This window comes from Argentina silus (assembly GCF_951799395.1).
Source record: "Argentina silus genome assembly, chromosome: X".
Taxonomy (NCBI): Eukaryota; Metazoa; Chordata; class Actinopteri; order Argentiniformes; family Argentinidae; genus Argentina; species Argentina silus.
Window position 1 is genome coordinate 14,963,396 of NC_139653.1, and position 25,000 is coordinate 14,988,395.

Sequence of the window (25,000 nt, forward strand, 5' to 3'; positions counted from 1 at the left end):
CCACCTCCATACACTCCCACATACTCCCATCACTGCAGCTGAAACAGACTGGGAAAGGCTTGGTGGGATAGAGTAGTGAGGAGTGATCACCTCATGGCACCATCTCTGTCTCGCTGATGCTGGGCCTGAAAACACATAAAGGAGAGCGACTGGATTGATGACAGTAGGCATGCCCATGCACACGCACACACACACACGCACGCACATGCACACACACACACACACATAGAGTAAATGAAGAGATAATAGAGTATAAGCTCTGGAATGGAGAACTGGTGTTGTCGGCTTACAGTGGTTATGAAAAAGACTGATGATGGGACAAACATTAATGGTGGTCTATACATGTACAATTATTATCGATGTCGATGTGAAGCATTATTAACTTCCTAGTAACATGGCCTACCATCATTCATGTGTACTGTACGTGCTTTTCTATCTATGAATATTGGCACATCCACAGCTTAACACTGGCTTTTAAAAGTGATGACATTTTCAAAATGTCAAATATGAAATTTTCAAAATGTCATCTTGATGAGCACATGCATAAAGAAACTCACTGTCAGATGATCACTACAAACATGAAATCATTCGATAACTTACACTCTGTATTCTACATTAGTCAGGATATTGGGCAATGGGCAGTGTACAGACTTCAAACACTAACTGGATATGTAAGAACTGTGGTCATCATCACAGATACCTGCATCATATCTGTTTAGCCAGACAGAGGCAGATGAGGGAAGGTGAAACCAGAGGCTAGTCTGTTTACTAAGGACATTGTGTGAACATACATAACCCTACATAACCTCTGAACACATTCACTATATCACATTTAAGAGAGAGAGAGAGAGAGAGAGAGAGAGAGAGAGAGAGAGAGAGAGAGAGAGAGAGAGAGAGAGAGAGAGACAGAGAGAGACAGAGAAAGAGAGAGAGAGAGAGAAAGAGAGAGAGAGACTAAAATCTCTCTATTCCCACAATGTAAACAAAAGCTGTTCATAGCAGAGAGAAAGAGAGAGAGAGAGAGAGAGAGAGAGAGAGACAGAGAAAGAGAGAGAGAGAGAGAAAGAGAGAGAGAGACTAAAATCTCTCTATTCCCACAATGTAAACAAAAGCTGTTCATAGCAGAGAGAAAGGGGTGCCCAGCTCTTTTGTACACACTCTTATTGGAGCACACAGCCGGTCCTACAGTCCAACAGTCGACCAACGACTGGACTGACTCAGGATATTGACCTACACTACAGCTCCGGGATCAAACTCTCACAGAGCAGTTCTACTACTATCCCTCCTCCACCCTCTCCCTCTGTGTGTACAGGAGAGGGAGAGGATAGGGGGATCAGGAAGGAGAAATGAGGAGAGAGGAGACAGGAGGAGAGTTAAAGTAAAGAGAGGGGAGAGTAGAGTGAAAGAGGATAGAAGATAAGAAAAAGGGGTAGAGAACGAGTGGGAATTTACCTGTTGTTCTGTCAGTTGAGCCAGGACAGGTGAGCCAGGGAAGCTGGAGCGTGAAGGACAGACTCCAGGAGTGTGTGTGTGTGTGTGTGTGTGTGTGTGTGTGTGTGTGTGTGTGTGTGTGTGTGTGTGTGTGTGTGTGTGTGTGTGTGTATGTGTGTGTTTGTGTCTGCTCAAGTCTGTGTGTAGATGTGCGTGTCCGGTCTACACAGGTAAGTGTTTGTGAGTGTCCCTCCCTTGAGAAACCTAATACTGTAGGTTCTGCTGCTGCTGGGAAGTTGAAGTTGACTGCCTCCCTGCCTGCCTGGTGAAATACTGGCACTAAAAATAGAGGGAGAGAAGGAGGGATCACTGGAGGGAGAAAGGGAGGGTCTTACACAAAGACCAGAGAAAGAGAAGAGAACAGACAAACAGAGAGTGCTGTGGAGAGGAGGGGTGGGGGGCGCAAGACAAATTGTTTGAGGAGGGTGCTTGCTTAGCAGTGAAAGGTTTAGCAAACACAAGTGTTTTTAATTTCCTATCAAAAATGTAAGTGGTAAAGACAATCCAACCAGAAAATGTTTATATTAGCTTAAAAGTGCATACTAAAGTCAGTTTGAACATAATGTTGAGTAACTCTGGAAAAAAGAGAAGTAAGTGTTACTCTATGTCAGATAGACAAAGACCTCATGACAGAGAGAAAGAGTTATGTTACACAATGGCACTTCCTGGATCAATAAAGGTTAAACTAAATAAAAACAGGCTGGTGAATTAGGAGTATTTGGGTATGTGTACTAAAGTAGGTGTTCTACCTTCACTTTCTTATGTCTCGTGGTTGACAAGGATGATGCACATACATCATTTCATCATTTTAACAGTGCCTGGAATAAGTGTCAGTATTCTATGAAAATCTATGACTTTCACTCAGTACATTCTGAGTACATTCATCCAGTGATAAGGTGTTTAAACATGTAACGGCCCAGCCCAAAAATGCAGGAAATAACAGGGAGGAACAGACAGTTAACTCTATGTATGGTCCCTCTGAGGAACAGCCCTATCAGAGTAGAGTTTCAGGAAGTTTATGAAAACAAATACAGTGCCTTTTGAAAGTATTCAGACCCCTTCACTTTTTCCACATGTTGTTGTGTTATAGACTCAATTTAAAATGGATTAAAATTAAAAGAATTTGCCATCAATCCACACACAATACCCCAGAATGACAAAGCGAAAACAGGTTTTTAGACATTTCAGTAAATTTATTAAAATTGAAATACAGAAATACCTCATCTACATAAGTATTCAGACCCTTTGCTATGACACTCTTAAAATTAGCTAAAATTCCAAAATGTCATCAACAAATCACTCAATAAGTTGAAATGGGTCCATCTTAATGCAAGGATAATAGTTAATGTAATTTTGGAACTAATATCTTTGTTTTTATAGGGTCTCTGATTTGCATAGGAATCAATTACACACTGTGTGGATCAGGTTGTCATTACAAACTGAGCAAATGGAGAGGAACAAAACTGCTCAGGAATGCGACCCTGAGGCCTGGGGAGACTTACAAAAATCGACAAAGTTGAATGGTGGAAAAAGCACAGTCGATGGGACAACGTCATCTCAGTCACTCTACAAAATTGGTCTATTACCAAGTGGCCTTAATGGAAAATAATCTATCTCATATCCATAATTGTGTTTGCAACAATGAATTCAAGTGATACAGCAAAGAAAGTGGCTAGAAATGTGTTTATTTGGTTTTACTACAAAGCATTAAGTTTGGTGCAAATCCAGCACATGCAATGCAGTTTCTGCACCATCTCTCGTGTGAAGAATAGTGGTAGCTGCATCAAGTTATGGGTATGTTTGTCACTGGCAGGGACTGGTGAGTTTGTCAGGATCAAGAGAACATTATGAAATTTGCTGAGTTGGTAGTGACATCCTAATCTACACAGTGTGTAATTGAATCCTATGCAAATCAGAGACCCTATAAAAACAAAGATATTAATTCCAAAATGACATAAACTATTATCCTTGCATTAAGATGGACTCAATTCAACTTATTGAGTGATTTGTTGATGACATTTTTGCATTTTAGCTCATTTTAGTGTCATAGCAAAGGGTTTGAAAACTTAAATACTTATTACATGACGTATTTCTGTAATTCAATTTTACTAAATTTACTGAAATTTCTAAAAACCTGTTTTCGCTTTGTCATTCTGGGGCATTGGGTGTGGATTGATGGCAAATAATTTAATCCATTTTAAATTGAGTCTATAACACAACAAAATGTGGAAAAAGTGAAGGGGTCTGAATACTTTCCAAAAGCACCAGATATCGTATCTCTGTGTGTTTATTAGGCTAACATTGTGCAACAACCTTCGCTCTCTTTTTTTTAATTGCATGACATACATCTACACAATATACTGTACACCTGGGTTGGACAGCGAACAGGGCTGAATTTCTTTTCGGACATTTTTTTAAAACTCTTTTGTCCCCCGGGTAGTGTGAAGGCTGTGTATTTATTTTGGGCATTTGCAATATGGGCAGTGATTAGGCAGGACAGGATGTTGTTTCTTAAATGTGTAATGTCTGTCTCATGATTTTATGTTTTTATGTAGCAAAAACAAATGTCCATCCCTGGATGGACAACAAAGTTGTATCTAATCTAATCAATTCAGGAAGTGCTTTGAAACTCAAAATTCCAAAACTTTGTGTGAAGGAGTGGCCCTTCACTCAAAACATTAACCCATTTTAATATACTCATTAATTTCATTACTTACCTTCCAGTCATCAACAGTTAAACACAGTGTCATTTCCTCTTCACATTAACACCTCAGGCAGCAGGCCAAGTCTACAGGCGAGATACACATTAACCCACACCACACCGCCATCTCCTCATCACAGACAAAGGAAAGAATCACACCCAATACAACAGGCCTTGCCTACTGCACTTACTGCTCCATCCTTTGTCTTTGATGCAATATGAGACTATCTGTGTAAATGTTCATCATGAAAAAACATCTTAACATTGTAGATGGAGGCAATTCATATCAATAAAACAGGCCTTGACAGGAATAATGGATCTTTTATTGAGGACCACCCACAGTAGCTGAACTATGCCTAGCAACAGGGACAAGAGCAGAAACTCTCTGTGCCCAGATCATGACAATGACACTGAGAGGGTGTTGTTAGTGAGTCCTCACCTGTGAGAGGTTCACTGTACTTCTGAAGGAGTCCTCACCTGTGAGAGGTTCACTGTACTTCTGAAGGAGTCCAAACTGGAGAGGGGACTGAAGAGCATGTGAGGACAAGACTGTTGTCGAGATTGAGGTTGCATTAAAAAAAAAAAAAAAAAAAAAAAAAAAAGACTGAATTTTCCACTTGGCATCTCCTCTACCATACAAATTAGAAATGTTGGATTTGCATTTCCTTCAATCTAAAAACACCAAACAAAATGCTAAGGGAGTATGGGCAAACTGAATGGAGCAGACAGTGTAGCTTGACATATTCTACCTGACATAGGCCAATTCATTATAAATACACGGTTGCATGCAATCTGATGTCATCGGCCTAGTGAGAGAGATGAAACATTTACATGTTGCATATTTTGCAAGAGATAAAAACATGTTTTACATAATTCTAATTTCCTGACTCCAAAGACAGCCTACCTTTGAAAGCTGAATCCCAGTATCTATTCACTGTTCCTCTCTGTTGTGCTTCTCAGTGTTTGTCACATACACAGTTCCCAATTATCTGCCTATCACTCCCTCCCTCCGATTCCTAGCTCACCTCCGTAAACCAATTATTGTACATGCTTATCCCTTAATATGCCCTGACAACCCTTTCACAGAAGACACGGCAGTGACCTTTGATCTGGCTGCATCCTCCAGACACCTGGCAGGTGAGTGGGCATGCTGGATTTCCTGGGTTGGTGGCTTGTTCTCATAGAGAAGCCAGACAGTTTCCTACTCCACTCCTGGACTGAATCATAGTGGCTCTAGCTGAAATGTCAGCAAAAGTCTCATTTTTAGTCCCCCATCTTTGCCTTTTTCAGATTATATGTAGCCTACATCCTACGGTTTGAGTCATGGGATTGACAATGAACATCTTCCACACCTACGCTTCTGTTCCTAACCAAAGTTGATTCATGAGAATGATGAAATCATCTACATTATCATAATTACAGTCATCATACTTCCCATTACTCAGTAATATCACATCTGCTAAAACCCCAAATTCACTTTAGTTTGGCCAAGCTCTCAAATTCTGAATTCTAATGGGTGCCTGCCATGTTAGCAACCGATCACTTAAATATGATTCTATGAATCACACTGATTTGTGAAACACCCATCCAAGGAATCATTATGTATTACAAAGTACACGGAGCAAAAACAAAAGCACCTTTTAATCACACCAGTCACCAGTAATCACAAGGTAAGCAGTGCTTAAGTGAAAATTCATCTTTATTGATACCATACATGAATTATCAATGGCAGAAACTAGGCAAAATATATATATATCAAACCACCCCTATGATAAGAGGCGCTACAGGGGACAGCTATGGGTACATCGCCGCTAAGGCTGCCTCTCAGATGACACCCTGCTCCCTGAAGTAGTGCACTATAGGGGGAATAAGGTGCCATTTGAGATTTGCCCTCAGATTCCATTCAGAGTCAGTCTGCTGAACTGCTGGACCAGAATAGTGGATTAGAGGGCTGCTAAAGACCATGATCAGAGGTTCAAAACAACATGCTGCCGGATCTTCAGACACTTTAGCAATTAGAACATGAATGCTGCATCCCAATTGTCTTCTTCACTCTTTTCCCGAATGGTGGACTGGTGTATATATGGGATTTAAAAGGAATGGAAAAAATGGTTGGTTACACCAATCCTATGCTTTTAAATACACTGTGTGTACTTGGGCACTTTTGGGGGAGTGCCCAAGTACACACTTCAGGGAAACGGTGGAGAATAGGGAAGCAGCAGCAGAGTTGATCATTTGAACTTGTGGTGTGCTACAAAGCTTTGTCTGGAGCTCAGGGAGACCCCTGGTGGTGAGACTACGCATGTACCTGCAAGTCAGGCCCAGAGCACCCATTCTACCACCAAGGAAAAGCAACAAGATCATTACGCAATAATTAATATCATGGCAAGACGAGAGAGAGAAAGGTAAGCCACCTTATGTTACATGATATCAGAATATTGATGGAGTGACAATGATGTGTGTTGTTGATAGGGTAAAGTACAGTTGAGATGGTATAGCCAGCGCAGCCCACCATGGTCCACTAAATTATATTATGGACACTTTACATGTGAACAGAGTCCAGGCCAAATGACACACTATAGAAAAATAAATACATTGTATGTTGAACCAAATATAGCCAAACTTCTCTCGTAAATGGTGATTGTACCCTTATGTTTAAATCGTTTAGAAAGAGGGATGTTTTTGTTTTTTTTCATCTCTTTACATTAGACAGGGATGCCTTAGAGCACCCTAAGGAGGAATACATAGAATAACAGTTATACAGAAACTACTACCTTAAATATACGAGCACAAAGACACAAAACATGAGGGGAAAAAGCCCACAAAAAATGATTCTTAATAAACAAATAGCATATTGGGGTCCATATTTAAAAGGATCTTGCAAGTAGCTCCTTGGTCTGTAGCTTTTAAAATTGTGATTAGAAACTTTCTTGGGAAACTCACGCCAATACAAAATTGTTTTTCTTCATTTTACAATGTTGTCAAAATTGTTTCAAAATGTTTTAAGTAGCAAATTGGAGAAAGAAGAAGTGTCTGTACTTTCTGAGGTATGGACAAGTGAGGTACTGAGCAGTTGGGACAAATCAAACAGATAGTTGTACATTTAACAGTTCCACATCAGAGTGACTTTATCAAAGCTAGTGGGGATAGTCTGACTTAGTGACGTGCTTTTGTGGTTTGTTCAATGTCACCCTCCAGAGCTCGTATTCTCCCCTAACATCGCCTTACAACAGATGGCGCAACACTGTCCACATTTGCATTGCATTGAGTTAAAATGGCATACCTGCCGGAAGACGAAGTCTCTCCAACCAGTTTGAAACTAGCATCACCTATTGGTGGACCTTCCCTTTGGAACAGAATCAATGGGCTTTATGTTGACCTCGTTATCCTGTCTGACACTGAGAGATGATGTTTCAGGCATAGACAACACACTTATATAGAAGTAGTAATCATAATAACAATTATACAAATGATCTAACAGTAATATTTATACATTGTTTACCGTAGATTCTCATCTCCAGCCACAGGTTTCAGATGTTTTACATTTATTATATTAGCAATAATAAAAAGAACAAAATACACCATCAATTCATAAGAAAAATAGATTGGAGTTACAGTGGAAAACAGTGCAAAGAATATTCTGGGGTGTTTTTTGTTTGTTTGTTTGTTTGTTTGTTTGTTTGTTTGTTTGTTTGATTGCTTGCCTGTTTATCTTTAGAAATTGTTATAAAAATAAAAAATTGAAACAAATTCAAAACATAGAAAATAAAAAACCCACTTCTGTAGCGTCTGGTGCTCTGGTCCAGACCTGATGAGCACGACCTCTCTCCAGTACCTCAATGCTTTACGCTGTGTGTGTGTGTGTGTGTGTGTATGTGTGTGCGTGTGTGTGTTTGTGTGTGTGTGCGTGTGTGTGTGTCTGTGTGTGTGTGTGTGTGTGTGTGTGTGTGTGTGTGTGTGTGTGTGTGTGTGTGTGTGTGTGTGTGTGTGTATTGTTAGCGTAGTGGTTCTCAACTCCGGTCCTCAAGCTCCGGCACTGTACAGGTTTTTGTTCCAACCAGGTCCTACAAAACAAATAATTTAGTTTTTAAAAACTGAGCGTTGGATTTATGCTGCAGTGCACACAATAACGTATATCTTTTTTCTACTGACTAGTCGGAAAGATTAAATAAAGCTAAGCATTCCTTCCCTGTGAGGTGAGCACAACAGAAACAGAGGTGCGTTGTCAAGTTAACGCACACAGAGACCCGAGGTTGGAACAAGAACCGGCCATCATGGCTAGCACTGTGATCGAAGGCCCAACCCAGCTTTGACTGTGAGCAGCAATGGCAAAGTAACACACACACACACACACACGCGCGCGCACGCACACACACGCACACACACAATGGCCTTTCAGGACCTAACAGAGCTGAGTTGGGCTAACGTAACAGAGAGGAGAGTGGGGTGCCAAGAGACAAGGACCAGGGCCGAGCACCACTGAGCATGTGCGAGAGTGTGAGAGAGCAAGAGTGGGATTCTGCAGGTAGATAAGCATGTTGAAACTTCAAAACTATCCTTAAAGCAACCACACGCCTGTCAGTCAATGGACCATCCCCCCTTTCCCCTAACCTCCCTCCCGCCAAACAAAAAAATAACTGTCCATAGTGAGCTAGCGAGTGCTCCATCTCTCACCCCCCATCCCCTTCCCAGACTGTTGGCTCAGCTGGACCCCAGGGGGACTGGGAGCTCTACTGGGAGGACTGGGAGTTGGGGTTGTCGTTCTTGCTCTCCTGGCTGGAGGGGGCCTTGTTGTTCCAGGGGGAGTGTGCTCCCAGCGCGGGCGAGCTGTTGAAACTGTCCTCATCCTCCAGGCCATTCGCCCCATCGAACTGCGTGTTCTCCAGCCGGGTGATCAGACGCTCGTCCTCGTCACCAAACTCCCCTCCCATCAGAGTGGGCTCTCCCACCATCATCACGTCCTAGAGGGGACAGCAAGGGCCGCAACATATTATCCCTGCATCATCCCCAGGGGGGGCAGGGGCTAAATGGCCGTCTAACTGGACGCAGGGATGGGGCTGAGGCTGAGGCTGCCGTGGATAGTGGGGTGTAATGGGCTCTGGACTAGGTGAGACCGGGAGGTTGCCCTGGCCAATAATTTTTTTATTAAATAACAAACTTTGTGTGATTAATGTATATAAACTACTTCGGGGACTGACTACATCCTAGCAGGGCTCAAATGGCATGAAGATTGTAGAGAAAGCCTACCAGAAGCTCTGAAGCCTATCAACTTGTTAGAAACAGTTAGACAATGATAGTATCCTCTTTCCATGCTTGCCCACTCACAACCTGACACAGCTCTGTCTCCCAGGCACCAGATAGGCACCAGAACCCCCAACCTGGATCAACACAGTATCCCATCCAATACAGGACCAACCACATCCTCTGCTCCAAGGACTGTGGTTGTATCGCTCTTCCCTATTGGTCAGCAGCGGTGGGCCTCCCTGATCCTTGAGTGCTGCATCATGGGGGTTTTCATTCCACCTCGGGTCTCATTCACTCACTCAACCAACGGCTGCTGATCTGTGCGTGAGTCATGTGCTCTGGTAGGCTGAGTGATTATAGGTCATATAAGACTTGAATGCATGTCTAAACCACATGTGACAAAGTTGCCCCTGAACACAGATCCAGAATCAGATTACCCTAACCATTCCTAACCTTAACCATGAGAGGGAGGAGGACACTTCTGACCCTGTATCAGTGGTTAGGCCTGTGGCCCTAGAGGACCAGGAAGTGGTTTACATTACAGGGTGTCTCTGAACTCTGTCTTTGGCTTCATAAACAAATACTACCACATCACATCACCATTAACAACAACCCCTTTTTACCCAATCTAAAGCCTAGCCCCATCCCTACTTACCCAACTATCAATTATTATCTTCCCCATTCCAAAACCCCAGCCCTAGCCTTCCTTCTTCAGACCCAAACCCCAGCCTAAGACCTATCCTTACTTCCACAACTCCCAACCACGTCCACTCATTTAACCCCCAGCTCTATCCTAACTAACCCAGGCCTATCCCAACTATCCCAGCCCTACCTGCTTACTGACGTATATACAGATATATGTCATATAGACAGGATGCTTACAGGTACCTGGGTGGAGAGAGCAAAGCTGCTAGCTGGGCTTTTCTTCTTGCTGTTGCTGTTGCTGTTGTTGTTGGTGCCTCCTCCGGCACTCATGGTGCTGCCCCCGGACATCTTCCTTTTCCTCCGCTTGTTGGGCGCTTGTCTCGCTGGCTCAGCTGGAGAGACAGGGAGAGATGGAGCTGAAAATGTGTGGGTCAGTGTGAGTAAACAGTTACGCAGTGTCTCTGTGTTTGTGTGTGTGTGTGCATGCATGTGTGTGATGTGTCTCTATATGTGCAATGTGGGTGTGTGTGTGGATGTGCAATGTGTGTGTGTGTGTGTGTGTGTGTGTGTGTATGCGCAATGTGTGTCTATATGTGCGATGTGTGTATGTGTGCATGTGCGATGTGTGTGTGTTACCTGGTGGGGCCACCATCCTCTGCCACTTCTGGAAGAGGCAGGTCTTGAGGCAGTCTCTGGGGCTGAGGCTGTAGGTCTTATGCCTGGACATCAGCTCCTGCATGGGCTCCAGAATCACACACAACTGGAAGGGAAGAGGGAGGTAGGGAAACGATGAGAGTGGTAAGGACAAAGGGAGAAGCCAGGACACAGCCAGAGATCCATAAGAGCTACCAATATCATCAGTCCTGTAATACACACCATGAGCACCTAAGCATGACCATGATATAAAATACTATAGTCATAACTGTAAGATACACGAATAATTTAATTAATTATTTACTTTTTCAAATATACCAGTTTTGCGGAGAGCATTGTACCAGTGGGGGCAGTCACTCTGCGGTAGTTGAGTGTGGAGTTGGACAGTGGGGGGCACTTACTCTGAGGTAGTTGAGTGTGGAGTTGGACAGGCCGCATCTCGTTATGTTTTTAGCCAGCTGATCCAGCATCTGGGGGTCCTGCACCTTGGAAGAGAGACAGAGCCGACAACATGGGGACAGGTGGTTAATAACACCATTAACTTTGGCCAAGCGCATCAGAGACACAGTAGACTTCCATCCCACAGCATTCTTGAGTTGAAGGTTGAGTGCATAGAGTAGGAGGGAGGGACTAACATGTATGATGGTGGTAGGACTTTGCGATGCCATCTGAGGGGTTAGGGCAGACCTGGGCATAGCACGGCCCGTAGGGATAAATGGAAATTAGAAAATAAACGTATTGTTTTTTATTTATTTATACGTTTTTTTAAGCGTACCTAATGACTCGATACGACGTGTCGTAAAACATTGTGTGATGAGACGAGTCTGATTGACGGTATCTGACATTACCTTGTCACAAGATAGCCCTCAAAATGTCTGGTCACGCCAAAAAAAGAAAGGTCGATGCCGAATGCAGAGTTTTCAACAAAACATGGACTGATAAGTATGTATTTACTATAGTCAGAGGTAAAGCTGTGTGTTTAGTTTGCGGAGAGCAGATTGCCGTTTTCAAGGATTACAATTTGAATCGACATTACGAGACGAAACACGCGGGAAAATACAAAGAGTTGACCGGTGCTGAACGGTCACGGACAACAGAAGCTTTGCTAGCTAAGCTACAGAGGCAACAAGGCTTTTTTTTTTTACCAAGCTTCACACATCCAGTGAGGCAGCAACCAAGACCAGCTTTGTGATATCCCACAAAATCGCTAAAAACAGCAAGTCATTCTCGGAGGGGGAGTTCATTAAAGAGTGCTTGGTGGACTCTGCGGCGCTAATATGCCCCGAGAAAAAAGAAGCATTTGAGAAAGTCCCGCTGTCCAGGCGAACCGTGACGAGAAGGATCGAGGACATCGCAGGGAATTTGGAGCTTCAGCTGCAAAGTGAGATTGCAAATTTGGACTTTTTCTCCTTAGCTTTGGATGAGAGCTGTGATGTCCGTGACACAGCCCAGTTACTTGTATTTTTACGTGGGATAACGAAAGACTTCAAGATTACGGAGGAGCTGGCAGCAGTGCGGTCAATGAAAGGGTCGACGACGGGGAGCGATCTGTTTACGGAGGTAAATGCATGCATGGACGAGCTGGGACTGAGATGGGACAGACTGGCAGGTGTCACAACCGATGGTTGTCCAAATCTGACGGGGGAAAATGTTGGACTTTTGAAACGAATGCAAGATAAAGTGACTGAAATCGACCCAGAGCAGAAATTGGTATTTTTACATTGTATTCTACATCAGAATGTGTTGTGCAAGTCAGTGTTAAAAGTGAACCATGTTACTGATGTTGTAACTAAAATAGTATGCTTTATCAGGGCAAGAGCATTAAATCACAGACAGTTTGTTGAGCTTTTGGAGGAGCATGAGTCTGAACATGGTGACATTGGTTACCATACAACTGTCTGATGGCTCAGCCTGGGCAAAGTGCTGAAAAGAGTTTGGGACCTGAAAGCAGAGATTCTGGAGTTTTGTGAGAAGAAAGGCAAAGACATCCCAGAGCTCTCAGACAGATTTTCTCATGGCAGATTTTGCATTTGCTGTGGATGTGACTGCACTGATGAATGAACTGAACACCAAACTGCAAGGCAAGGGCCTTTTTGTTCATGAAATCCACAGCCTGGTGAAGGCTTTCATGAGAAAGTTGCAGTTTCTTTCAAGCCAACTGGACAGCAACACTCTCACTCACATGCAAACCCTGAAAGAAGTCAAACCATCAGCTGATCACCTCCACAGGTACTCATCCTTGTTAGGAGCACTGCATGGTGAGTTTTCAAGGCGATTTGAAGATTTCAAAACAGTTGAGGATGAAATGAGCATGATCTTCTCTCCCTTCACCTGCATTGTGGATAATGCACCCAGTGACATTCAGCTGGAGCTCATTGACCTGCAATCTGATGTGATACTGGCAGAGCACTTTAAGTCAGAATCAGTGCTGGACTTTTACTCCTCTCTCAAAAAGGAGAACTTTCCAAACATGAGGAGGCATGCTCAGAAGATGTTGGTTCTCTTTAGATCTACCTACATATGTGAACAAACATTTTCATTGATGAAGTTTAACAAATCCAGGTATAGATCCTCTCTCACTGATGATCATCTGTCAGCTGTGCTTCACATAGCCACCTCAGACATTCAGCCTGACTTTGATACACTTGTTAAAGCCCAACAGAGACTAGATTTCTCTCACTGAACAAGAAAAAAAAACTGAAACAGTAAATTAGATGGTTAGACTGCTTAATATTTGGAGTACAAAGACAATATTGATGTCTTTAGAAAGCTAAGGATCTCCTCTTTCCAACAATACTGTATAATTAAACTAACATGTGTTTTGGGGTTAATGTGACTGAGTGGAGAAATGAGCAAGTCACAATTGTTAAAAACATTCTTATTTTGTGTACCATTGTTTTTGTGATTGAATAAATGACATTTCTTGTAAGGCAACCTCACTTTTTCATTGCTTAATAATCATAACATTTACTCTTACCAGTCACAGCTTGTCAAAACAATGCAATTTACCGCTTTTTACAAAGAAATAAAATTAATGTTATGTAGAATTGAGTTCAGGCTATTGGCCCGGCCCTCCATAATATTTTCTGTTTCTCATGTGGCCCCCTGGGAAAAATAATTGCCCAATAATTGTTAGGGTGTGTGTGTGCATGTGTGTGTCACTCACGTGCATGGCCAGGATGCTCCTAGGCAGGACCTCTCTGTGCTGTCGTATGCTGAAGTGCCAAGTCTTGATCCTCATCATGTCATCAAACATGAACTCCAGATACAGACGGCCCTCTACACATACCTAGTGCAGGGGGAGAAGGCAGAGGTCACACACCTGAGGAACATGGGTCATGGTTGGGGCGTGCAGCCAGAGGCAAATCATTACGCATGCATTATAGAATGAGTAACATTTCTTCTATGAAATGTTACAGTTGTTGTTGCAAGAGAGGATAGTGGAATGTGTATTTGAAAATGTGTACATGAAGAGTGGAATATGTATTTGTGAATGGACAGCAGCAGCATAGTGCCTCCGGCAACTCTACCTGTGTGAACATGGGTTTCCCATTCTGAGTGACCATGGTGCACTGGTCACAGTCCAGAGAGACAAAGTTACTGTGGAAGGACTCCTTGGGGTGCTTCAGTACATAGAAGAGCTCAGTGGCGCCCCCTTCAAAGATACTCCTGAAGTACCGCGGAATCAACGTCCTGCCAATGGCTGTAGAGACAAACATTGTATAGTTTCAATCGCAATGAAAAACATCCTACATCTGTGTCAAAATGCAATTATAAAAACCCCTTAAAAAAAATACTATTTGTTATCAGTTGAATTCTAAAGGGAGGCTACAGAACAACCTACTGTATCGTTTGGGTCCGTCCTCCAGACAGAAGGTGACGGTGAGCATGGCGTCATCCTCAAAGAACTCTGTGGTGAAGGCATCCCACCAGAGGTTATCACAGTCCTGGCCACGGCACAGGGGAGACAGCATTAAAACACTAGGTAGTCAATCAATCAATCAACTAACTAACCAATCCCTCAATTTCTATTGCAGGGTCACATTCACACACCCAGCTAAGATGCCAAAGCTGATGGAATGGGCATGGTTGTCTCTTATACCTCTGTCCAGTTCTGTAGCCGCTTGTTGAGCTCAAATATCCTGTAGTCTGTCTGGTTTCCGTATGGTGTGTGTCTCCTGGAACAGGGCACAGATAAGTCAGTACAGGGAGGGTGGGGCACTGAAAACAGGAAGAAAAAAAAAAAAAGTAGACCCACAGGTCAGTGTACTCACCCCATTCCAGGTTCCAGGTATGACGGGGGGTACATTGGTGTAGGCCTGTAAAGAGAAGCACAAAGTGGTGAAATAGGGTTAGGGTCCTGTTACTTAATATCATCTGACAGTAACCAATTGTGCGTGTTAATTTGTTTGTGTAAACTACACTATTCCTGTCAACTTTCATCTATGGGAGTGAACAGAGAAGTTCCTTGCTCAGAATGGGTTACTTAGGGAGTGGACAAAATAAAGCATTTATTCATTTCTGAGCATTCTGAACTTCTCTTTTAGCCATAGTTTAACTATCTTACAATGTCAGATGCTTCTGGGTTATACAGTGTTAGAAGACCCGCTCCAGGTTTGCCCCAGACATCCTTACCCCACGTCTCTGTCCAGCATGGTGCCTGGGTGGAAGGGGGGGAAGGCGCTGCCGTTGGGGCCCGGCTCCTTCGGGGAGTACAGCTTGAACGACTTTGACGAACAGCCTGCAGACAGACACAAAAATATCCATGTTTATTTTCTTTGTTTGAAGTAAGAACAAGTTACATACATCCTGCTTTCATCGGGACTGTTTTAACTAAAAGCTGGCCATCCAAATGATATCTTTTGTTTTCACAAAAAACTGGTGGATTTTCTATGCATATAGAGAAACAAGATAACCATTCATCATTTTAAAAAGGGATTCTAGCCTTTTTTCAGTGGTCTCAGAAAGACAACCCTGTCTTGTTTTTCATGGTAAGCTAGCTCCTAGGAGGGAATCCTGGATTTGTCCACTCTATCCTCTTTGTCCCTAGCTCGCCCTCATTATAGGAAACCTTCCCTCTCGCACAAACACAGTCTCATATGATCCTGTTCTTTCTGTGTGCGCGTGTGTATGTGTGTGTGTGTGCCTCCCCCTCTGTTCGCCTCCCCTGCCCATCCCCCACTCTCTCCCTCTACCCGGCTGCTGTTGTTAACCCTTGCCTACCCAGATGAGCCATTCATGCTGAAACAACATGAGGCCTTCAGAACAACACCCCATCTAATCTACTAAGAGGAAAAATACTCAGCCTACATCACCATAGTGAACAAGATGTCCTATAAAATGGTAGATCATACAGGCTAAAATATGAGTAATCACGTGGCCTGCTATGTCGATAGAGGGACAGGGAGAGAGAGAGAATGGAGCTACGCTAGGGCTATACTGCCCTGTCCATCTCCCCTCTTTCCGCTCTACTGAACAGCAAGGTATCTGGTTCTCTCTGGCCATGGCCATTACTATAGAGAAAACTATTTAACAATGTGAACACTCTGCCACTGTCGTACAATACTCTGTACAGATGTATTGGGTCTAAATAGCAAATCACTGTCGGGACCTAGATTATACTATTATATTATATTATATTATAGATTATACTATTGGGGTGGGGACTTCTTTAGGATAGACTGTGTCATGCTATTGACAGTCCTACAAACATGGAATGATTACTTCTAACCGCTACCACAAATGTCACATTTACCATCTCATCTCTCAGGTAGGGACACAGCACTTGAAGGGGGGGTACGTGTGTGTGTCTGCTGACACACACACGTACACACCATTCTAATCTCTCTCTCGTTTCACTGCACCCCAGAGAGTCAGGTCAGGTCTTCTCCTCCCCCTCACTCTAGGGGTGAACCTCCTCTAAAGGGGCTAGACCACAGCAGTTATATAGGCTTGACCTTTGACATATCAAACACAACCCCCAAAACCATTGAAATAGAATTCTAACTCTATACACAATACACCAGCACCAGACAGCCTTCACCCCCCAGTCTATTCCTCCTATATTCGACTAGATATGTCCTACAGAGCAACTTCTCCTTTAGGGCTGAACTGTTAACAGATAACATGCAGGAGCGGGAGTCTCTCCATAAGCATGTGAAAACAAGCCACTGGTTAAAAGAAGGAGAGGAGTCTGTATGACTGAATAGAATAAGCTCTAGGTGCCGTTAATCAACATTCATCCATACATTCTCTACACAGGTTGTCTTCTAAGAAATGTTGCATGCAGGTCAGTGGCAGGAGAGAGTACCACATAACCATGAGCCTTTGTAACTTCCATCCTATCTTTCCTTTCACTTCAAATAGTTTGGGATCCAATTCAATAACCCTAAGACTATGGCATCCATCTGATGTCAACATAGGGTGTCAAGTGGAGGAGGGGGCTCCATGTCTGGCTCTGCACAAGACAGATGGAGATGAATGACATGAGTCCCTGAAGCATCCCAGCGTCTGGAGCAGTCTATGCCTCAGTCTCTGGGAGATGGACCATATATAGAGGGCTGACAACCTCTCCATGTCTCTGAGGAGGCTGAGGATGCGGCATATATTCCCTAGATGACCCACTCAGGCTCTCTCCGTGTTTAGATACATGCTAACGCCCATGTCCAATGTAATAACCTAAAACTGGACTAAGCAGCTATTGCCTTTGCCGAACATCCACACAAGTGTTGATTGCTTGCAAGCCATATAGCAAACCACCTAATTGATTGTCTGTCAGCGGCACTGTCTGACATTCTAGCGTAAACCACAGTTTCCATTACTAGCACGGCTTGTCGGGCCAAACACATAATTTCACATAATTGTGCACCATATCCTAAGCATAGCCTAAGACCCTGACATAGCTAATATCGAAAGTGCAATCATGCAATATATGTGATAACAGGAAACGCGATATATTGCATCAAAATTAATTCTAATGCAGCCTCAAGACAGTACTGTACCTGCAAAGAAGTGTGCACCGAATCGCGGTGTTTATTTCAACACCCCAGTTCTGTTTTAGCTGGCTAGCTTCGATGCTAGCTATCCCAAATGATAGCTACCTTCAGCGTAGTCGTTATTCAGTCTTCTTCTCCAAACAAGACGGAAAGCAAGCAAAAGTGAAGCCAATGCGTGTATTCTTAGTCTCGTTTGATTTGCTCTTGCAGAGTATGTTTTTAACTGGCCTAGATCTTGAAAACTATGGAGGTAGCCAGCTAGCGATGGAACCAAACCCTTTGTTCCAACCCAGATGCGAACAATGGCCCCCGTCCGATCTTGCTTCCCCCTCGCTCTCTGCTTCCCTCATTCGCGCATTCCCCCTGCTCTGCTCTCCCAATAGTGTTCAATCACATCGTAATCCGTATAGCGTACTACACCCTCCCCCTACAAGCCCCTCTACCAAAAACAGATCATTGTTGACCAATCAATGTTTGCAGAATAAAATGTCACCATGTTCATGAGTTTGATGTGTTTTGATAATAGTTTTCCAAGATGTAGGTATGTAAAAGTTGATGTATGCTACATCTCATAATGTCAGTAAAAGCACATGCTGTTTGCTAGTTTTTATTTATTAATTAAGCGACACTGTATATGGCACTATCCTATAATCAGTAAATTAAAGAATATGACAATTCAGTATTTAGATTAGAACAAGTATGGGTAGGTTGATGTGGGTAGGTACTCTAGTCTAGGTGCTTCTCCTGATATAGCTATCTATGAATTATTCATTCCTATATTGAAGGCTAGAGGAAGGCCCGTAATTCCAAGTAGTATTGGAATTACGGATTTAGCCCTGGACTACTTCTTTATCATTATGTTGACAAATAGAAGGGTGATAGAACAGATCTACTGCCCTTACAACCACACAGTGGGTAGCTGCTGCAGAGCCACAGTTGTCACTATACGACCATAGGGAGGGCACAAGAGACATACTCGTCAAAACTGAAAGTAGACCACATTTGTTAGGTTAGGGTAGAGGTTGAAATGGCATTTGTGTTCTACGTGTTCAAGTTGTCTTTTCTAGCATGGCCAGAGTGACAAGTACTGCGTTATTGAGACTTATGTGCCTACAGGGCTAAAATACTAAAACTCTCACATACATTATTTGAAAAAAAGGGTTCTAAAGGGTGAAACACAAAAGGATTCTTCAAAGGGTTCTCCCACAGGAAGAGCCTTGGTTCTAGGTGCTCATTCGGATAAGCAAAGGCGAGGTGAGCAGAGGAAGCTGTTTCTGAGTACTACTGGGGCCCAGTCCAGCATCTCCATTTGGTTAATTCCCAGCCTGCTGTGTGTCCCATGTGAGGGGCATGTGATGAGTCACGCCTGAACAGTGTTGCCACTGAGGGAGAGAGCAGGGGAGAGAGGAGGACAAGAGAGAGGTGGAGAGGAGGGAATATTCAAAGAACACCACCCCCCTCTACTGGTGCAGATCAAAAACAACTTCTCCACTCCTCTTATCCTGTTATACTGCACTGTACTCAAATGTAGGTCAGATTACATAAACATGTGTTGACTTTTCTAAAGTATGCTGTGTAATAAAATGGTGCCTGTCTTATTCATTTTTATTGAGTGTCTCTCAGGTTCTAAGATTTAGCTGACACACGTGCTGACATAGCCTACATTTACATTTTAAGTTTTATATCAATGGCATTCATGTTTCCTCTGCTGAGCTCTGTTCTCTTCATCTGCACCAGTCAGGAGCTAAACACACACACACACACACACACACACACACATATACACACACATACACAGTCCCTCACAACTACACGGCCGGTTGGTGATAATACATAGCCAACAGCTACAATATGCCACTTAGCCATACAGTCAACAGCCATACTAACTACTGATGTCATTCTTCCCTTCCCTCTCTTCATACTAACTACTGATGTCATTCTTCCCTTCCCTCTCTTCATACTAACTACTGATGTCATTCTTTCCTTCCCTCTCTTCATACTAACTACTGATGTCATTCTTCCCTTCCCTCTCTTCATACTAACTACTGATGTCATTCTTTCCTTCCCTCTCTTCATACTAACTACTGATGTCATTCTTCTCTCTCTTCATACTAACTACTGATGTCATTCTTCTCTCTCTCCATACTAACTACTGATGTCATTCTTTCCTTCCCTCTCTTCATACTAACTACTGATGTCATTCTTCCCTTCCCTCTCTTCATACTAACTACTGATGTCATTCTTCCCTTCTCTCTCTTCATACTAACTACTGATGTCATTCTTCCCTTCTCTCTCTTCATACTAACTACTGATGTCATTCTTCCCTTCTCTCTCTCCATACTAACTACTGATGTCAGTCTTTCCTTCCCTCTCTCCATACTAACTACTGATGTCATTCTTCCCTCTCTTTATACTAACTACTGATGTCATTCTTCCCTTCCCTCTCTTCATACTAACTACTGATGTCATTCTTTCCTTCCCTCTCTTCATACTAACTACTGATGTCATTCTTCTCTCTCTTCATACTAACTACTGATGTCATTCTTCCTTCTCTCTCTTCATACTAACTACTGATGTCATTCTTCTCTCTCTTCATACTAACTACTGATGTCATTCTTTCCTTCCCTCTCTTCATACTAACTACTGATGTCATTCTTCTCTCTCTTCATACTAACTACTGATGTCATTCTTCCTTCTCTCTCTCCATACTAACTACTGATGTCATTCTTCCTTCTCTCTCTTCATACTAACTACTGATGTCATTCTTCTCTCTCTTCATACTAACTACTGATGTCATTCTTCTCTCTCTCCATACTAACTACTGATGTCATTTTTCTCTCTCTTCATACTAACTACTGATGTCATTCTTCTCTCTCTTCATACTAACTACTGATGTCAGTCTTCCCTTCTCTCTCTTCCCCATTGGTCTGGGGCTGCTGCTGCCCTCAGCAGAGGCAGTGGAGGACAAAATTGTGATTGCAAAGCCTAGCAAAGCCATTAATCCCCACGTCCGACACAAAAAGCAGTCCATGCAGTACTTTTAAATGCTAAGCACTACACTGAATTCATATTATGTATCTTATGGCATCACATGTCAGATTGTGCTGCCTTACAACCATATGTAATAGTAAGCTATAACTGATCTATTCCAGGATGCATTCCATTTCTGTTTGAGGGGTTTTCATTTCTCAATCAAACGTTTCCCATATCGGACCAATAGAAATATTTCCGGTGATTATAACAATTCCAGTATTCTGTACGTTGATAGCAGTCCTTGGATCCTGTGATTTTTGAGTGAAGCAAAAAAAAAATGGTTTGATGCCCTCTTGTGGTTCTCGTACAGAATAACATACAGCAAATCTGCAGCTTGAGATGAATGCTATCTCTGCTGATCAGGATGTTTAACATCATGACGCTTTCTTTTACTCTATAATCCAAATTGGGACAAGACTAAGGTCTTTGGTCTATGGTCTCTTTCCACCCCTCAGTCAGCCCTGGTCTGGTCTCTCTCTAAGGGTGAAGCAGACTAGGGGAATGGGATATCATAAGCCTCACCAGACTTTCCTATGTCAGGAAGACAGAAACCAGTATTGAAAAAAATCGACTAAAGACCTTCTTCTATGTAATACACCAAGTTTAGGGTGAACCATTCAAATGAATTCAATATAGGATATGAATTGCATAGATTTTCCAGAGGGAAATTAATCCATTTTCAAGTTACTTCCTGCAGTTACTGCAGTTATCTCCTACACCCTGAATGACTCAGCCTCTTTTATTGACACAGGAAACTAACCCTGATAAGAGGCTGAGGTGATCTTTAAACATGTCAAACTGACTGTTTCACTCAACAAACATTGGAAATATGTCCACACACCGGCCAATACCCTGTCTCATCTTTCTTCATGGAGAGAGTGATTGTCAAGGCTCAGGTCAACAGTTATACACACAGAGAGAGGGAGGAAGGATAGCTCTGAAGTCATTCGGCAGCCAGTGATGATGTTCGTAGCAATCAGCTCAGGCTCAGTTACTGTTATAGTTATGAAACACAAGCCTGTCAGGACCGTCATGGCAGCTAACAGATTGTTATTATTGTGGTCTGACATGGACATTATTGTGGTCTGTGTGTGTGTGTGTGTGTGTGTGTGTGTTTGTGTGTGTGTGTGTGAGTGTGAGTGTGTGTTGTGTGTGTGAGTGAGTGTTGGAAAGAGAGAGAGGTGAGTTATTCTTTCCATCAAAGCACATTGACCTACAGCATGGCCTTCAAAGCTGCTAACTGGGCATGATGGGCATCCCTTGGCAACGGCTACCAGGGGACAAAGGTCATACACAGTTCCCACTGAGGTTGTCAGGTCACAATGAGGGACCCACTGTGATAAAAATAAAACACTTGCACGCGCACACACAAACACACACACACACACACACACACACACACACACACAGACACACACACACACAGTTGCAATGCACCCTCCGCCTGTTCTCACAACAGGCCTGTCTCTCCCTCAGTCCTACTCCCCTCACACTGAACTCTGTTCTCAAAATGGTCTTTTAGTAGATATGTTATCCTTAAAGATGCTCTATCTCTAGCCTCATGACTGAGTCTTTGTTTTGAAAGAAAAACACATACAGAAACATCCCTTCCCTCGTTCCTTTGACATTTTCTCCCCCTCTCATCTCCTCTTCCCTCCTCTTCTCTCTACAGAGTGGCTGAGTGGCACTTGCCAGCTTTCCTATGCCATTCTCTGCAGCTGACAGACATGACATCACATTAACAGCTCTCTCTCTCCTCTCTCTCTCTCTCTCTCTCTCTCTCTGTCTCTCTCTCTCTCTCTCTCTCTCTCTCTCTCTCTCTCTCTCTCTCTCTCTCTCTCTCTCTCTCTCCTGGCTCCTGTCATTGTATAACTGTAGAACAGCCCTGGCTGCCATCTTAGCTCTGCTTTAAGTCATTTTCCTCTAATCAGGACCCACGTGACTTTCTGCATGAGGTAGCAACACTGATGTTGCGCACAGCACTGAGGGAGAGAGAGGGAGAAAGAGAGACAGGGAGAAAGAGAGAGAGGGAGAAAGAGAGAGAGGGAGAAAGATGAAGCGCGTGTAAGCGAGAGTGAAAGGAGTGAGACAGAGGAGAGGGGAAGGAGCGAGAGAGAGAGAGAGAGAATGAAGGGGTAGAGGAGAAGGTGGGCATCTTTAGTACACAAGCAATCTATTTTAACCATTTAACCTCCACAAAGGCTGTGATTGCCTCAACTGTGACACAACAGATCTATTCCATTACTAATGCATTTCACTGGGTGATTCACAGCACACTGCACTAGAACGCTCAAACCAATAACAGCACTTAGATCTCACAGTCAATGAGCCTTTCCATTTCTCCTTTACGCACCTGCTTTCCATCATGTGTACTAATAGATAACTTATTCTGACCAGTAAAAGGAGACAAGGAAAGGAGAAACGAAGCAATGACAGGATAAGACGAGGTCCTTTTCTGAATACAGTCCACATAAACACTCCTTCTCACAAAGTAACTCACACACACTAACTCACACACACACACACACACTCATGCAGCCACGCATGCACGTACACACACATGCACGCACACATATACACACACATACACACACACACACACACACACACACACACACACACACACACACACTGATGTAAATCAGTTGTCCTGATTTGAAGGCTGGTTTGTTTACATTCCTGTATGTGTGTGTGTGTGTGTGTATGTGTGTGTGTGTGTGTGTGTGTGTGTGTATGTGTGTGTGTGTGTGTGTGTGTGTGTGTGTGTGTGTGTGTGTGTGTGTGTGTGTATGTGTGTGTGTGTGTGTGTGTGTGTGTATTGTTATCATAGTGGTTCTCAACTGTGTGGTCTCTCCCATAATATTCCGCTCTTTCACAGATGTGAGGGAGTGTATATTCAAGAGGGTAAAATGAAACGAGTGGTTCTCCTCCTGTCTCTCTTCTGTCTCTCCAATGCTCTCTCTCTTTCTTTTCCTCTGTCTCTCCTCTCCCTAGAGGGACACCCATTATTGGAAATTTCCATGACTGAACTTATAAACATGAACCCTTGTGAGCTTAATCCGCCTAATTCTAAACAAATGTGTGTGTGCAAAACTAGTCTGTGTGATTGAAGGTGCCAAGGATACGCTCACAGCAACAGCTCTCTCTCTCTCTCTCTCTCTCTCTCTCTCTCTCTCTCTCTCTCTCTCTCTCTCTCTCTCTCTCTCTCTCTCTCTCTCTCCTGGATCGACCACTGCACAGTGCTGAGAGCACCCACCGGCCCAAACATGCCCCAGCGAGAAATATTTGGTCCCAAATTCTGTTTACAATCTTTAATCTTTACCTCATTCAACATGAAGGAAAGCTGTGTGCGTGCGTGCGTGCGTGCGTGTGTGCGTGCTTCAGTGGATTCCAGAGAGTGAACACTGTAAACCTGTTGGTGGACTTCTTTACCAGTGCATCCTTCAAAAACATGTGGATGCCATTAAAACTTTACTAGTCTACAGTAAGGACAGACGATAGAGCGCAGAAAGACGAGAGAACGACAGGAGGAGAAAGACAAAGTTTGTGTATGAGAGAGGTAATGAAAAGAAGATAATAAAAGAGAATAGAAGAGTAGAAGATGAGAGAAAAGAAGAGAAAAGAAGGCACAAAAAACACAAGCACTCCCAAAAGCCAAATGTTCTCCCCCTTGTGAAATCCAATACCACCATTAAAACCAATCTGGCCCCTACACCATTAAACTGATACTGGCCTCTAAATTGAATCTGCTCTCTCTGAGATTCCCAGTGCGGATGCTGCTATTCAATTTGTGTCAGATGTTGGTTCCCTCAGTCATGTTTAATGTGTGCTGTGTCCCCTCTTAAAAGTTAAACACTGATATTAGTAAGACATATTTTTGTAGGCATAAGGCTATTGAGGTTAATCCCAATCTCTCTACCAATACTATTTCAATAGGTAAGTAGCAGCATGCATAGACACATTCTCTCCATCTGGGTCCTGTACTGAAGCTGATATATTACATGAAGTTCGTCCTCAGAAATCACACTGGAAACAAAATCAATATGAGTGAATGAAGTGTTTATTGTCAATTCAGAACCAGTGACCTGAAGTAATTCAGTTCAGATTTCCACCACTCCAGACAGTGTGTGGGTACATTCAACTCACCTCACAGCAACCAAGTGTAGTAGAACTGATCACTAGAAAACCATATACATCACTAGAAAACAGTATACACTACATATTATACTATAACACA

The 25,000-nt window shown here is 43.1% G+C and overlaps 2 protein-coding genes across 15 annotated transcripts in view; both read right to left on the reverse strand.

Annotated features, from left to right (window-relative positions):
- The window catches only part of prom2 (prominin 2), a 17,067-nt gene extending 15,325 nt beyond the window's left edge, over positions 1–1,742 (reverse strand). Inside the window, exons 1-2 of one of the 2 annotated variants that reach the window (XM_083695699.1) lie at positions 1,453–1,742; positions 1–48 (exon numbers count right to left, since the gene is read on the reverse strand). The exon at positions 1–48 is cut by the window's left edge and continues 232 nt beyond it. In XM_083695699.1, coding sequence (XP_083551825.1) covers positions 1–30 — 30 coding nt within the window. In that variant the 5' untranslated portion in view covers positions 31–48; positions 1,453–1,742. Of the gene's footprint in view, positions 126–1,452 lie in introns of both variants that reach the window. The other variant, XM_083695698.1, reaches the window with a different exon arrangement.
- Positions 1,743–5,863: 4,121 nt separating this feature from the next.
- The window catches only part of LOC310822787 (LIM domain-binding protein 1-A-like), a 22,749-nt gene continuing 3,612 nt past the window's right edge, over positions 5,864–25,000 (reverse strand). The window contains exons 1-11 of one of the 13 annotated variants that reach the window (XM_083695282.1): positions 17,737–18,069; positions 15,371–15,476; positions 15,010–15,054; positions 14,838–14,913; positions 14,580–14,682; positions 14,266–14,438; positions 13,902–14,024; positions 11,137–11,220; positions 10,718–10,841; positions 10,319–10,497; positions 5,864–9,153 (exon numbers count right to left, since the gene is read on the reverse strand). In XM_083695282.1, coding sequence (XP_083551408.1) covers positions 8,923–9,153; positions 10,319–10,497; positions 10,718–10,841; positions 11,137–11,220; positions 13,902–14,024; positions 14,266–14,438; positions 14,580–14,682; positions 14,838–14,913; positions 15,010–15,054; positions 15,371–15,390 — 1,158 coding nt within the window. In that variant the 5' untranslated portion in view covers positions 15,391–15,476; positions 17,737–18,069 and the 3' untranslated portion in view covers positions 5,864–8,922. Of the gene's footprint in view, positions 9,154–10,318; positions 10,498–10,717; positions 10,842–11,136; positions 11,221–13,901; positions 14,025–14,265; positions 14,439–14,579; positions 14,683–14,837; positions 14,914–15,009; positions 15,055–15,370; positions 15,477–17,736; positions 18,070–25,000 lie in introns of those variants that run through there. The other 12 variants (XM_083695274.1, XM_083695270.1, XM_083695281.1 and 9 more) reach the window with 12 other exon arrangements.